A 16,360-nucleotide genomic window follows, 5' to 3' on the forward strand; every position below is an offset into this window, starting at 1 on the left:
TTCTGATTCTGATCATTTCAGTGCAATAATTATCACAAGTGCAATAACTTGTATAACTGTATCATTGTAGTCTGACTTTTTCTGCTATCTGTTTCATTGCTGCTACACATTTCATGCAGAATATTTTAATACGATTGGAAATGTGTTGATTGCACAGCATTTATACTTGATATATAAATTAGTCATTTTTTCCCCAAAAATATTTTATTCTTACTTTAATTGTGCTATAAACAACTGAACATTTTCCTGTGGGGAACAATACATTATTTCTATTCTGATTCTGATTTTGAATAATTAATATCAGAAGTCGGTTACAATGGATTACGCAGGGTTGGGCAAAGATACAGCAAAAGGAATTATTTAATAAAATAACAAATACCCCAAGGGTATCAAAATAAACTACAAAATACAGCAGCCACACCATGTATCAAAATAAACTACTGTATTTTTGTATTTTAAAAATACTCAAAAATACTTTTACAGAGGAGCAGGGCATTTCTTGGCAAACCTTCCATCAATTCACATATTTAATCTGTTCCTTCACCATTACACTGACTCAGTTTATTAAGTAAACAATGTTTGATAGCAACAGCTTTTCTCTGTCTAAATCAAGTTCAAGTTTATTTCTGTAGTGCTTTTTACAATGGACATTGTCTCAAAGCTGCTTTACATATGTGAATTATTTGTGTTTATCCCTGATGAGCAAGCCTGTGCTGACTGTGGCAAGGAAAAACTCCCTTAGATTGTATGAGGAAGAAACCTTGAGAGGAACCAGACTCAAAAGGGGACCCAATACTCATGTGGGTGATATTAACAGTGTGATTATATATCTAAAAACAATACAAAACACTGGAGAGTGAGAACTACCATGAGCACTGGAGTGTGTGTGATTATGAGAAATGTCCTTGCTACATTCTTATACAGTCAGTTGAGGAACCAGCAGCTACTAAGCAACTCAAAAAACAACTCAACATCTGAGATGATCATAAATCCAACACCAACTCCTCCATGACAGAGCCTTTAAATGTTCAAAGAAGTAAAAACTCTACATTAAGTGGGATCCATATGGCGCTGGTACATCTCTAGATGGTTCGGGATGTTTGCAGAGTCAGCATTTACTCTTTGAAGGACCATAATCTTAACAAGGTGGCACACAACTGGAGCTGGTGAAACCTCAGGATTTCTAGGGATGGGAGTCATACAATAAATCTGACATGTAATTTGTTAACAGATCAAATATTTACATACATATTTCCTGTGATCCCCCAGATGAAGGTTAGTTTTAAAGTCATCAACAGTTTAATGTTTAACAGTTTGCAAATGACTCATAATGGTGTCCTAATTTAATTACTTGGTGTTTGGTAACAAGAGCTACTTTGCATCAGCAACATTGACTATGACAAGTCATTACTAAGTGATCTGATGGCACCTGTATTCATAACAACTAGTTTCTAATTAATTAATCATTTGATTGTTAATCATAAATATTACATGTCAAGCAGTCATTGATGCAATGGTATGCAAAATTATGATCCTACTAAACAGTTCTGCATTTAACTTCCATTGAACAGTACAGCTCAACAATGATAAAACTATAATGAACTATAATATATCTATGAATGAACTATAATTACTATAATAAGTTACTAAGTTATTTACTAAACAACTTGAAAACTATGAGAATGGATATAAAATGTTATTAATAACAACAGTCTACTACAAAGACATGAACAGTTCTGCATTTAAACATGCATCATTGAACTGCACATTACATTATTACACTGTTGCTGTGGGTATTTTATTTTGAAAAATATTCGAGCCTTCCATTGTAGCTGGCTTCCTACATTATAACTCTGTTGATATGGCACTGAGTCACTGTGAGTCACACTGACAAAGTGCTAGAGCTTTCCAGAAAATACCACAAGACGCAATGATGCAGCACTTTCTGATTTTACTACTACTACTACTACTACTGATGATGATAATAATAATAATAATAATAATAATAATAATAATAATAATATAAAGAATTATGATACTAGTACTAATATTACCACCACCACTACTACTACTATTAATAATAATAATAATAAATATTGCATGTAAGTTTAAAAACATTACAGAGGTGATGTTGGGTGAAGAAGTCTAAGGTGCAGTCAGTGTTCTAGTTAATATTAAACCAAATTTGGTGTAACTTGGCACATCATAGAGCTCGATTGGGCATGTGTGCATTTTGGCCTGTTACTTACAGTGAAGGGAAACTGTAATTATAAAGCATACAAAGAAATTCTATACAATTGTGTGCTCCCAACTTTGCCCCAACACTTGGAAGAAGAACCACATATTAAGATGAAGCACCAGACCATTGGGACCTGGCGACTTTGAGCAAGGCTTAAATGAGGAGATGACTAGCTATCACAGTTAGCCTTGGTGAGACTTTAATAGTACAGTTCACAACCAAGCGTTACATTAGACTCCTTAGCTACATTTACCTATTCAATCTTTAACTTCACTTCCTGGGAGACAGTGTGTACAGACTGTTAACTGGTGCCACAAACATTTTTAAAGTGCTGGTTCTATCTGAAATGTGAGAATCTAAATTCATATATGACTGGGGTTTTTTTATATCAGAAAGAAAAGAAGAAGAGGCTTTTTACTTGTCGCATATAGATTACAACACAATGAAAATCTTTCTTCACTTATACCAGGAAGCTGGGGTCAGAGCACAGGGTCAGCCATGATACAGAGTATAGAGAGGGTTAAGGGCCTTGCCAACAGTGGCAGCTTAGTGATACTGGGGCTTGAACACCCCAACCTTTCAATTAGTAACCCACTAAACTACCACTTTCCCAAGAAGGTCCAAGTGGGACGTTCTAGGAAACTAAGAAATCATTTTTCAAAATCAAATTTTCCAGAAAATCTAATTCTACTTTAGACAAGGTACAAAATAAATGATTTACATATTCACACAACACTTTAATGATTATTGGCTATGGACATGTAGCTGTTCTATAAATATGCCCCATTTTAATACACCCTCAGAGATAAGATGGTGTATTCAGAGTTGAATAATGTGTGCAGGATGAGGTGCTGATAGTTAAACAAATTTCATGTCATTGGTTACCTTTCTACATAATATACTCCGTTAGATGATCCATCCATGTCCTGTCAATGCTAAAATTTGTTATATGCAATAATTTTGGATGCAAGTTTGTCCACCAAACCAGTGCTGACAGGAAATACTTTATACCTATACAATATTCACCACAAGGTGGCAGCAGATGTGTTCGTGTTCTATTGGACGAAAAGACGGTAATTTAAAAGACGTTTATTGTAAAAAAAAATAATAATTAAATAAATAAAATAAAATAAATATAATTATAATACATCTTTCTTTTTTACATATTTACATAACCTAGGTCAGGCAAAGAGAGTAGCATATGTGTGTAGTAAACTGCACATAGTGTTATGTTTATGAATATTAATTACAAATTCTGATTTTATTGCTCACATACTCAACCTTACAATGCAGTAAAATATTTTTGACTGTTTAGACAGAAAAATGTACATTAACCAGAATAAGGTATATACAAGTGAGAAATAAATAATATTAATTGATGTAAAAGGGATAAAAAGAAACAATACAGCTGTAACTGTGGTAAAAAGAAAAACAAGTTAAGGGGTCATGACAAAAAAAATCAAAAAAACATTAAAAAATACTTCCACTGGCATCAGGGAACACCTACATATACAGAGTGTTTATTCAAGGCAAAATACCTGCAGCTGCATGAATAAGCAAGCTATCATTAACACAATGTAGGATCCAATTTTGTTATCGAACTGAAAGATTTGAGTTGAAACACAACGCTCTGACACTTTTAAATGTGTGTTTATTGATATTAAATTCAAGAAATAAGTGTGTATTATGATATTAATGTTACGGTTTTAACCCAGCTGAGCAATGGTAATAAATCAATGTTTGAAATCGACAATTCAAATTCCTAACAATTGAGCATTGGTGAAAAAGGGGGGACTATAGAAAATATAGAAAATACATTTGTGAACACTAATGCCAATTTTTAAGACCAATTAGTAACATCTTATAAATAAGGAAACGAGTTTGATGATATACTTGCTGTTGGGGATTCAGTAGATTATTGGCTAGCTCAAGTTAATTCTTGCATTTTTCTAGCTACATATAGTCAGCTTTCATTGATTTACTATTGAAGAAGCCTATAAATTGGACCAGAACTGCTCATCGATCTTCTTTGCCTCAAACATAGCTGCTTTTCATTAATCATTCTACAACTGAAGTGTTGTTATTTTTATTTTATTTTTTTGCTTTTAATCTCAATAGGAAAATAGCTTTATTTTGATGAACTCTTGAAAAAAAATTTATATTTAAATATACTGTTATTGCCTTTTAATAGGTTTAATCTTCTGGGAACAATAATTGTCATTGTTTTACATTTGCTATTTTGTTTTACTATGTAAATGTATTTAAAATTATACTATTTTAATATTGTAATGAGTGTGTATATATATATATATATATATATATATAAATTAAGAAAAATTTGCTTTCTTTAGTCTGCATCATTGCAAAGTCATGTTCCGGAGGCTGTGAGGGGAAAAGATCACATTAGAGTTCATTTCTGATTCCTCTCTGCTGCACGAGCACCTGGCTCATAAGCTCCTAATTCTGCTGCCAGATGGCACCTTTCACAGAACACCTGCTTCATCATTGGAATTCCTTTACATTGCTCACACTGCTTGAACGTTAAATTATTGTAATAATTTCATATCTCCCATTACACACTGCCAATTCACCCTTCCCTCGACACACACACACACACACACACACACACACACACACACACACACACACAGAGCATCACCACTAACACAGCACACATTTATTCCTGCAAATTTGCGATGGCTTTGCACCAATGTGTATACCTAAGCCACTCTTCATTTCTCTGCTTCATAGCCGTGCCTGACAAACAGTGTCAGAAAGCCTCTTTTTTGTTGTTGTTGCTTTTTGTTGTTGTTTAGAGACCACTCATCGCCAATTCTCACTTTGCCGGCGTGGCTTGCCTTCCCCAGGGTGACCAACATCAACGTATTTTCTCACCGTTTTTTATCTTGTAACCTGTGTGGATCCTGTGAAAAACAAATGTACATTCATTTCACACCAGCTAAACTACTGGGGTTTGCCACTAAATCGTGAGCACGATTTGACTCAGCTGAACACACACACCACTGTGTATTCACATACAGTCATGAGTGGAGAATATTTAGTGCTTCAGGGATCTGTATAAGAGTCAATGATAGCAGCATGTACAACTGGTAGCAGTATAACTTTACTGTTTTTTTAAGAGCCACCTCTATCTAGGGCAAATGGGTAATGGGTTTTTTTTGTGATGCACCTGCCTATATGGGTGTAAAGTTTGAGATAAAGCATATGGGTGTATATGCAATAGAAACTCTGGACAAAAAAGTCATTATATATTTTTTAATGTATACTGTTAATGTCAGTGTTAATTAAGAGTTTGACGTGTGAATTTAATTGTTAATTAAATTATAAATTATCTTTGTAATTTACCCCCCAGATATACAGACTCCTGAGAATCAGATTTTTTTCTCTTTCTCGTATTATCCAAAATAAGTTTCCATCCCCAAAAAAAAGATATATGAACCAACATAACAAAAAAATTATTTAAAAATGTAACAATTCCAACCATACCTAATGGTTACACTAAAACTTTATATTTTTCTGTGGCGGCTTTAATTTTTAAAATGTGATTTAAATTATGTTTTGCTTTTTATGTACTATTGTGAACTATATTTTTGCCTTTTAAATTTTCACATCTATTTTCACCTACATTTCTCATGAATCATGAGGTTTTGTGCACCTTCTTAAGATTTCCCTAATACAAACAAACCTCGATAAATTATTGTCATCCATCTTATGAAGCTGTAGACCTCCTTCCACTGTCATTAGGTTACAGTGTGAACCGTTCCTCGATGTCGTGTGCTCACTGTTCATAATATGTGAATCTGAATGTTTTTACCTGCCAGGTCAGTTGGAACTCATACACTGTGATAGACTCCATGCATGTGAGATTTCCACAGTTAACAACCTTAATGAAGTCAAATATTTCTTCATAACTTGGTGGTTTTAACTGCTGACTTAAAATTATTTTTTTACCATAAACTTTCTTTAAACATAAACTATCTCAAATGTATACTAGTACCACTTCTAAGATGTGTATAGATAGATAGATAGATAGATAGATAGATAGATAGATAGATAGATAGATAGATAGATAGATAGATAGATAGATAGATGAATAGGTGTAAGTTGAAATCTGACAAAATGGATGGAGGAAATATAACAGTTGATCAATTGTACCTAATAAACTGCTTCTGATTCTGAGTATTTTATATAAAAATAATTAATTAATGAAACGTTGGTCACCGATTTGGCATTTCTGGCAAATGTAATAAGGGGATACAAGGATACACGTGTGTCAAGACAGGGCGAGCAGGTACATAAGTCACCGCAAGATGGCGCGCGTGCTTTCGGTTTTTAAGTGTCCACTAAGAGGACAATTACTACAGAATGCACAGCCTTTTTTTATTTGTTAAAAAAAATGAATCAATCAGCTATCGATGGGCTACAATGACTTCTGGACAGGTAGAATTGTAGGAAACAGTTCTCCTATCAGAGTCTCGCGAGAACAACCGGACGCCGCAATTGACTTGACAAAGACAAACCGGTGCGTAAAATTCATTAAGGAAAAGAGCTTGTTAATTAGCGCTAAGTTAACCTGATTTCTCTTAATTAAAACATCTTTTCCCGTTTACGAGGTGGATCTAAGCAGATCTCCTGGGTGTTGAAATGTCTGCAGCAGCAGATGGTCAGGCTGTAATGGTTAACGCTCTCCCTCATTCAGATCCTTCCGACCCACGAAGAGATTAACGGACAGCCAACTTTTTTTTGTTCCTAATCAAAGGAAACATTTAACCATTTCTGATCCATGTCGGATGTGCATGAATGATATATCACACTCTCCTGCTGTGCATGCATTCTCTCCATTCAGTGTGGCTGCTTTTCAGAATGCACAGGCCTGCGTGCGCCATGCGCAACCACCCTATCATGACCTGGATAGAATACTTAGGTCCAACTGTACGCACACACACACACACACACACACACACACACACACACACACACACCTACAGGAGTTTACATCACCAGACGGATACACAAGTGATACACAAGTGATACACGTGACTCTCTCTTTCTCTTCCTCTCTCTCTCTCCTTCTGCGTTCCCTAACATCCGAAATAACCGGTCTACTTTCAGAAAATAAACGGCAGTTTGGGTAGATTTGGCTATTTTCTTGCCTGTTGTGTTTTATTACCAGGCTGAAGTTGAATAATAAGCGATGAGTCAAACTGCGCACCCTTCATCCGCAGAGCTGTAATTAACAGGGGAAAAAACGCAGGCGGCAGGGAGAAAAAAAATGCAAATGATTCCGCACAAAGGCTCCTCGCAAATTGGCGTCACCATTCCTCAAATTATATCATTACTATATTTTGAAAATGTTAATCTGTTGAGCGGATTTCCCGCGGGAGTTGAGTAAATTAGTTCTATTTCCAAACGGGGCTCTGTGCGTAAAAAGCGCGCCGGCGACAAGCACCTCTGATTTGCTGATTACAATTAGACTCCCCAGTTTGCGCTCCTTCAAGCATTGATAATTTTCGGCATATTAAGCACGTTTTAGCAAAAGGTGATAAGTCAGTTTTAATTGAAATGAAATTATTATTGTAATGGAAGTTTGGTTATTATTATTAGAAGGCAGCGCTCATTTTGGATTCACTTTTTTTTCTTCTTCTTCCTCTTTTTTTTAATATATAAATGCGACGCGTAAAAAGGTTTTGAAGGGCATTAGGGTGTCAGGATTGAATGAGGTAATTTGAAGGGAATTACTTTCCCTTCTATCAGAAGTGAAGAAGTGAATTAAAAGTCCAAATCAATCGCTTTCACTCCCCCCATTCTACTTTGACAGCAGCACAATTACAGATAATTAGATGGAGGAAACTTTTAATTGTGCGGATTAAAGAGGAGGAGAAAAATTTTCAGGATCAGAGGAAAAATTTGGAAGCCGAGTGTCTCGCCTGCGCAAATCGAATCAAAGGATTTGGTCGCTTAAGAAAAAAAAAAAGAAAGAAAAGAAGAAAAAAAAAAAAAAAAGCAGAGCAACTCGAAGCCTTCTTCTCTTTTAATTGGAACTGCATCTCGTACATCGTATCAAATCGTTCACAACAATTAATGTAGATTTAATTCTATAATTATCATCAAATCGAATAAATGTGCGACTTAATTTAGATAGTTAAAAATTAACGCGCGTGAAGTTAATTGAGTAATTAAACTCCTCAACTGCCGCCTATTAATTTGCCAGCCTAATTAAAAATGAATTTGATTTTGTGTAATGTTGGTAATGTGGGCATCGGTGTTGGATGGGCGCTCTGATTAGTTTGTTTGCTTGGGTGTTACATTTGAACACCTGCTGCTAATGGGGTCAATGATGTCTTCTTGCCTGCACATGCTCATTTTCTGCCAAGGGGGAGCTTTGCTGGATATGAGGGGTGCATTAGGATGGCAGGTCCAAACCCAGGTAGCACACAGAGATTCTCTATTGCAGTACTGAGTGCACTCTTGGGGTAATTTGGATGCTTTATCCATGCCCTGGTCCGGCCTTGACTTTCACGACCCTGAGATATGTAATCATCTACTGTACGCTAGTGTGTGTAGTGTGGAAAGTGATTAAGCGTTTTGATAAATGCACTGAAAAACAAGATATTGTAAATAAATATTGCATAGTATATTGTCTAGTTTAATATTCTTACCAAAATATTGTACATTATATAGTATATTGCATTAGTTCTATCTATCTATCTATCTATCTATCTATCTATCTATCTATCTATCTATCTATCTATCTATCTATCTATCTATCATGTGTGTGTATGTGTGTATGTATGTTTGGATAGATAGATAGATAGATAGATAGATAGATAGATAGATAGATAGATAGATAGATAGATAGATAGATAGACAGACAGACAGACAGACAGACAGACAGACAGACAGACAGACACACACACACACACACAAATATATGTGTGTGTGTGTGTGTGTGTGTGTGTGTGTGTGTATTTATTTATTTATTTATTTACATATTTGTTTGTTTCGATCTGCATGAACTATTTATTGTGTATAGATTTATATATAGTTTGTATTGTTCAGGTCTAAGTAAGGGGTGTGTACTCATAAGCAATAAATATGTTAAAAATGATGAATACTAGTATCCAGACAAACACAGGTCTTTTAAACGTGAAGCATTAAATCCGCTGCTTCTATTGTACAGGCAAAGTGTAGATAAAAAAACTGAAATGGGAAGAAAATAAGACGGCCTGCAATGTGCCTGAATGCGGGTCTTGTTTGTCTTATTATCGGGTTAATTAAAGCTCAGATCTGACAATGTCTGGTGGGTGCAGAAAAGCGGATTTAAATGCGGAGTCTCTCGGGAGCGCGTGTCAAGGGCTGCCGCTTTTCACTGAGCCCGGACGGGCAATTATTGAATATTTGATGTTCAAAAAAATTGCGATACGAATAAATGGACTCATTCATCGCTGTGTAGACTATGTCAAGATAAGAAAAACAACAGCAAAAAAGTTTCAAAGAGCAAAAAAAGGAGGACGTTGAAAGATCTCTGATTTCTGAAGAAAGGAAAAGAGAGAGAGGGAGAGGAAGAAAAAAGGCCTGATTGTGAGCCATTTTTAAAAGGGTTCATTAAAATGTACACACTAAAATGCAGAGGGCTGCATTTGGGCTGGAGGTCAAGAGACGAACGGATTATATACTTCCTCATAATAATATTAATTAAACAATTTGCATGCTAATAAGGTAACAATTACCAGGGCCCCTGTTGAAAGAGCCGGGTTATTACAACACGCCAGTCTGGGGTTGCCAAGGGTCAGGGAGGGAGTGGGGAGCGAAATTTTCAGCTCAGATTAACATTATGACAGCTTCAGACATTGGCTAAATAAAGTCGAATTAATTCCCTGTAATGAGAGGGGCGACGGAGTCTACTTAAAGTGGCGGGATTGATTAGCATTCTGTATTCATAAGCACGGTTCACTTGCATGAATAGGCTGTGGCAGTGCATTCACAAACTGCTCTGGGATGAGTTGTGTGGAGGTGTATATATGGGGGCTCTGTGCACAATATATGCATGTATCTCTGTATATATATATATATATATATATATATATATATATATATATATATATATATATATATATATATATATATATATGTGTGTGTGTGTGTGTGTGTGTGTGTGTGTGTGTGTGTGTGTGAGTGTAATAAGAGGAGGTATTTCCCAGACTTGAGCTGCATGCATGTGTGATTAATGGAGCCATACATAATTGCAAAATTACACTAACTGTGTGTGTGTGTATATATATATATATATATATATATATATATATATATATATATATATATATATATATATACAGTTAGTTAAATTTTAAAAGTGTATGTAATGTTCTTATATGTTATAGAGTGCATATACATCAACTTATACAGTAAATGTTGGTCTAATTTTGCAATTATGTATCAGACTCCATTAATCACACATGCAGCTCAAGTCTGGGGAAATACCTCCTCTTATTAGATATCAGGCAATGCTAAATTTCCTCTTTTTTAATTAATGGCTCGTGTAATTAATAGGTTCATTTATGTCTCGTGCAGAATCGAAGGCCCCCCCTCCCCCCCACCTCCTCCCCTTTAAACACGTCTTCCAGACATTTAAACAACGTGCTCATGTTCGGGTGTCTGCGCCTCTGTATATTGGCCCCGGTTGTAGTTTGGAATTACATCTGACAGCTTTGTGATAAATGTCTGCTCTTGACCGCGTGCTCGAGCGACGTATCAACAGCCAGCGCTGAATCCAGTCACATTTGTCAACAGTGCATTGAAGTGGGCTGCTCTTATCTTTATAGACCACTGGAACGACCTTGTCGCGTTTGGCGTGCGCGTGCGCGTGCAGCGCGCGTTCACGCGTCTACGCGCGGATAATTGTCAGAGATAGAAAATAAATAAATAAATAAATAAGCGAGATTTGTTCCGAAAGACACATCGACTAAAACGACGGTGAATTCTGTTCACTTTCTTTTTTTTTCCTCCTCGAGGTGAGATTTCAGTGTCTGTTTAGCGTTTAACTGGGTATCAAATGCGATCGCTCTCGTTCGAAGGCCCCCCGCGTGGTCGTCATGTAGCCCAGTCCTTATCAAAGCTCCCCCTCCCTGTGCCTTGTTGTGACAGCTCTGATATTGTTTATCGAGGTGGATGTCAGGTTTAATTAGCAATCGATAGGGAAAGCGCTCTCTGCCCGCGTCTCTGACGTCACCGCCGATTAGCGATTCTCATTGGTCTCAAATTCCCCGAGCCGAGGCTAATTATTGGAAGGCGGCCGCGTTGATAAAGTACAGCTCTTCCCCCCGCCTTTCCTCCCGCACCATGTCCCCTCCTCGGCGGCCGCGCACGCTGCGTGTCTTTTAAACTCTGCGCCGCCGGGTCTCTACACGTCGCTTCCTCTTTTTTTTGTGCGCCCGGGAGATGATGGACAGCAGGATACTGGATCCACCTCACGCCCAGTTCGGAGGCTCGCTCGGCGGCATGGTGAGCTTTCCGTACCACCTCAGCCACCACCATGTGTACGAACTGGCCGGGCATCAGCTGCAGTCCGCGGCCGCCGTCCCTTTCTCCATAGACGGATTACTGAACGGCTCGTGCGCCGCCTCGGTGGTGAACTCGAACCCGCTGCTGTCGTCTGGCTGCGCTATGAATGGAGATAACCAGCACTACAAACTGACAGGTAGGCTACGATAACGAAATAAAAAAATACAACAATCCAATATCAGCGACATTACAGCAGCAGCAACAACAAAATATCCGTGCCATTCAAGCGGGTTTTAAAGCGCATCGAGCAGGAAACGCTTCTGTATCTTCTTTCAAGAGGCGTCCAAAACATCAGGGTTAGAGGCAGATGAGACAAAGAAGCTGTGTAGTTTATTTACTGCACTCAAAGCTGATGCAAAGTGTGATGCTTCTGAGAACACAGTTGGCATATATTTGTATATTTTGTTTTTGGTTGCATGATCAAATACACCAAGCTGTTTTACTGTATTGATAATAATAATAATAATAATAATAATAATAATAATAATAATAATGTATTTATTAATAGTAGTAGTAGTGGTGGTAGTAGTATTGTTATTATATAGTAATAATAATAGTAGTAGTAATAGCAATAATGTGTAAAAAACAACAATAATAATACTAAATGAGACATTAAAAACCGACTCAAGTCCACATGGTGGAAATCATGCCAGGTATATTCTGACACTGAGGTCTGATCAAGCATGGTGTTAATATTTGACATATTTTGTTCTCGTAGATTCAGGAGATCCAGAGAAGGATAGCCCTGGCTGTAAGAGAAGGCGAACTCGCACCAATTTCACAGGCTGGCAGCTGGAAGAATTAGAGAAGGCTTTTAATGAGAGCCATTATCCAGATGTGTTCATGAGGGAGGCCCTGGCTCTCAGACTGGACTTGATAGAATCGAGAGTGCAGGTAAAATACGAACTATTTCTATTTAACGTTGCTCTGAGTCATAAAAAATAAATGATGATTGCAATTTAAATTCATCAGATGAAAAACAAATGTGGAAGCTTTTAGAGGGAAATTTGCAAATGCCCTTCTGTGTTGTTTATGGAGCCAGAACTGGTGTACAAACTGTGATTTTTTTTCATGCAAATAATTTTTCATAGGCTTGGTAATTTGCAATTAGGCTGCTTTTCTACCGACCTTCTATTTATTTACTGTAGGGCAACCTTTTGTTTTAGTGACTATTTAATATCAGCATAAAAGTAAAATGTATTAATACAAATATATATATTTTCAGGTATAGCTAAAAACCTAGACTCAAAATAAACAACAGCATTACAAAGACGTCAATATAATGTCAGAGACTTGTTTAGAGACTTAAACACAAATCCAAAATTAAGATGCACAGTTAATACACATTTTATAATGCTGCTGAAATGCAATATTCTCTGTGCTTTTATTCTAACCATCAAATCTGTCATTAGTTTTATTGATTTTGCTTGCATTATGATAGGCCTTTCGATCAATAAAAATACTTTTGAATATATATATATATATATATATATATATATATATATATATATATATATATATATTAATGTTTATTAAATCTTTAAAATCTTTCTAAAAAATTAATTTATGACATGAGAGTTTACACAGTTTACACTTCACAAGGCCTAGTTATAATAATTGCATTTACAAAAACATAAAGACTATAACATACCCATACGATCTATTCATCTCATATAAACTACATACATGACGAATTGTTACTAAAAACAAATCAGCCGAATATCCAGATATTTTTTTATTAATATATTTTTTATTTATTTATTTTATATTAAAAGAGTATTTCTGTTCAGGTTTTGATATGAATATGCTAGCTCTGGATATATTGTCATGTTTTTTTTTTTTTTTTTTTGCTTGTTTTTTTTATTATTGTAAATACAAATTATTTTTAAATTATATTTCTATGTAAATTTTCTTTAATAAGCCTAGAAAATGATCTACTAATACAATGTGCCTGAGATGAGGATTTTAATTGAAATACCAATTAGCATCTGTATTGAAGAACAGCTGGCAATGATGCTGAATAAATGCGTGGGGTTAAATGAATGCATATTAATACTATAATTATTAATAATAATAATAATAATAATAATAATAATAATAATAATAATAATCTTTATCCCGTCCAATAATCTGCAGGTGTGGTTCCAGAACCGCAGGGCCAAGTGGAGGAAAAAAGAGAACACGAAGAAAGGTCCAGGCCGACCGGCGCACAACTCGCACCCGACCACATGCAGCGGTGAGCCCATGGACGCCGAGGAGATCGCGCGGCGCGAGCGCGAGCGTATGGATAAGAAGAAACGCAAGCAGGAGAAGCGTCTGCTGCGGGCGCAGGGCGGCAAGCTGCTTCCCGGGGACTTGTTTCACACGCCGGGCTCGGACAGCGACAGCGGCGTGTCGCACGTGACGGACAGCGAGCACCAGCTCATGCCCTGCGAGGCCGTCAGCCGTCACCAAACGCACGCGAGCTGCGAGCAAACGTCAAGCCAAAGAAGCGCGCACGCCGACGCGAGCGGCTCCGAGCTGGACTCGCCGGATGGAGCGCGCCAGGCGAACCTCGCCAGATCCCCCGGTCTCCAAAAAGCCAACCCTTTCAGCGTGGAGAGCCTGCTGTCGGACTCGAGGCCACGACGCAAACCTTCCGTCGACTTCCCGGTTGCCTCCACGCGGCCTTTGATAGGCAAGGGCCACTTTTTGCTTTACCCCATCACACAGCCCCTCGGTTTCATCGTACCACAGACTGCTCTAAAGGGCACGGCGGCAGGCAGTGACGAAGAGCACGAGCACGAGCACGGGCTAAAGGCTCCCGTATGCGACAGTGACGCTACCGGAAGCCCAGGGCAGAGGAATGACCCGGAGCTGAGCAGTGCAAACCCAAACCCTACAGCAATCAAAGGCCAGGTCAGTCCATCGGGTCCACTCGCGTGTTCACTGCAGGCCAGTCCGAGCCCAGCCTGTAACGGGCCCTCACCAGGCGAAGTGTGTCCGCCAGATAGAGAGTCAGAACTCACCTGTCCAAAGTCTCCCCAGTCCGAAAAAAAGGAGCAGTCGTTAGGCGTGTTCGATTATCCACAGAGCTCCGAATCGCCTTCAACCCACACGGACACCGACAAAGACTCGGCTGATGTCGATATGGGATAAAATTGGGCAGTGCATAAAATCGGAGTGTCCATTTATTTGCCTGACACACTCTTTCAAAGCTTAACCGAAGAGGAAAAACAAAAACAAAAAAACAAAACACACTGACATATCAACAGCCCCCTTTTTATTTTTTATGACTATTATTTTTATTTCACTGACATATTTATATTATGATTAGGGGAAATATCTGTGTGAACACTTGTGTATGTGTGTGGTGGGCTAAATGTTTATTGGAGGAAAAAAAAATAGATCAACAACAACAGCAGCAGCTCCCTGTAACAAACTGTAAAGAGAACAAGATAAAACCTCAAACGTTGTAAAAAAAAAAAAAAGTATTAAAATATTTATATATGTAAGTTTTTCATAAATAAATCGATTGTATACAATGACATCTGCACGTGTACGATACTAAATAGCCTTTATATTGTTGGGGAAAGGTAGGCTCCATCTTTTTTTAAAAATCCAAATATTGTATTTTTTTTATGTGTGTATTGCTTTAACAAATTTATTCATCTATAAGCCCTGCTGAAATGAGGTTATAAGCCAGAGGCGAAAAGACCCGTTCGACTCCTGCAGAGTTTTGATATGAAAGTAATTATTTTCCCGGTGGCTACTGCAGGGATTCAGTTTATTTTAGCCCAAAGGGTTATAACACATTACCGATTTCCAGTGATATGAAATCACATAAACTTCCTAGAATAATAGAATTAGCATGAAAGGCTGGGGTGTCAAATTGAAATAGGAAAATAATAGCCCCGGCAGCTGGGAGTGTGTGTGCGCATATTGGAGAGGAGATGGGAATTCGTGGGGCGGAATTTTCATGAGCTTCCCCACTTTGTCCAGGCTCTTGTAGCCAGCTATATTAAGATAGATGTTCGATGATATCCCTCATTGTTCTGTCGCTTATATTGATGTCCCCGTGTTATCAGCCTATTGATCATGCGTCGGCTGTAATAGGACGGGCGCAGCAAACGTGCCTATTTACAATAGCGGAACACATTTGTTCTAATAGGGCTGGCGCTCCCTGGGGACGCTGCGGGGGCTCGCAGACATCTGCGCCTGGACAACATTAGCAATGTTGACCAGATCTAAAGCCGAGCATGGAGAAAAAAACAACAAAAAAAACAGGAGGCAAAATAAAATAATACAGCCCGATCCGATCGCTTTAAATTACACCTGGACTATAACTGGTAAATATGGGCATCAATAATACATGCCCAGTGTGTGCTGCTATGGAAAGTGCTCTCTCTCTCTCTCTCTCTCTCTCTCTCTCTCTCTCTCCATTCGGGCGCGTTTTATTGTTTTCTTAAAATTTTCCTCGAGCCCTTTTTTTTCCCAGCTCTCGTCGCATCTTGATTTGCAAATAAATTGAAAATAATCCGAGGGGCAGTGCTGCGTTTG

General features: G+C 37.7%; 1 protein-coding gene across 1 annotated transcript; it reads left to right on the forward strand.

Annotated features, from left to right (window-relative positions):
* Positions 1-11,561: 11,561 nt before the first annotated feature.
* On the forward strand, positions 11,562-15,350 carry uncx (UNC homeobox). Its single transcript, XM_046835082.1, has 3 exons — positions 11,562-11,957; positions 12,540-12,715; positions 13,958-15,350. Exons 1-3 carry the CDS (start codon positions 11,699-11,701, stop codon positions 14,957-14,959), a joined length of 1,437 nt encoding a protein of 478 aa, XP_046691038.1. The 5' UTR covers positions 11,562-11,698; the 3' UTR covers positions 14,960-15,350.
* Positions 15,351-16,360: the final 1,010 nt, after the last annotated feature.

Source organism: Silurus meridionalis, chromosome 22 (genome assembly GCF_014805685.1).
Source record: "Silurus meridionalis isolate SWU-2019-XX chromosome 22, ASM1480568v1, whole genome shotgun sequence".
NCBI lineage: Eukaryota > Metazoa > Chordata > Actinopteri > Siluriformes > Siluridae > Silurus > Silurus meridionalis.

Coding starts and splice junctions, on each gene's coding strand:
- uncx (XM_046835082.1), top strand. CDS start 11,699: ATGATGGACAGCAGGATACTGGATCCACCTCACGCCCAGTTCGGAGGC. Junction 11,958..12,539: donor CCAGCACTACAAACTGACAG/GTAGGCTACGAT, acceptor TTGTTCTCGTAG/ATTCAGGAGATCCAGAGAAG. Junction 12,716..13,957: donor TGATAGAATCGAGAGTGCAG/GTAAAATACGAA, acceptor AATAATCTGCAG/GTGTGGTTCCAGAACCGCAG.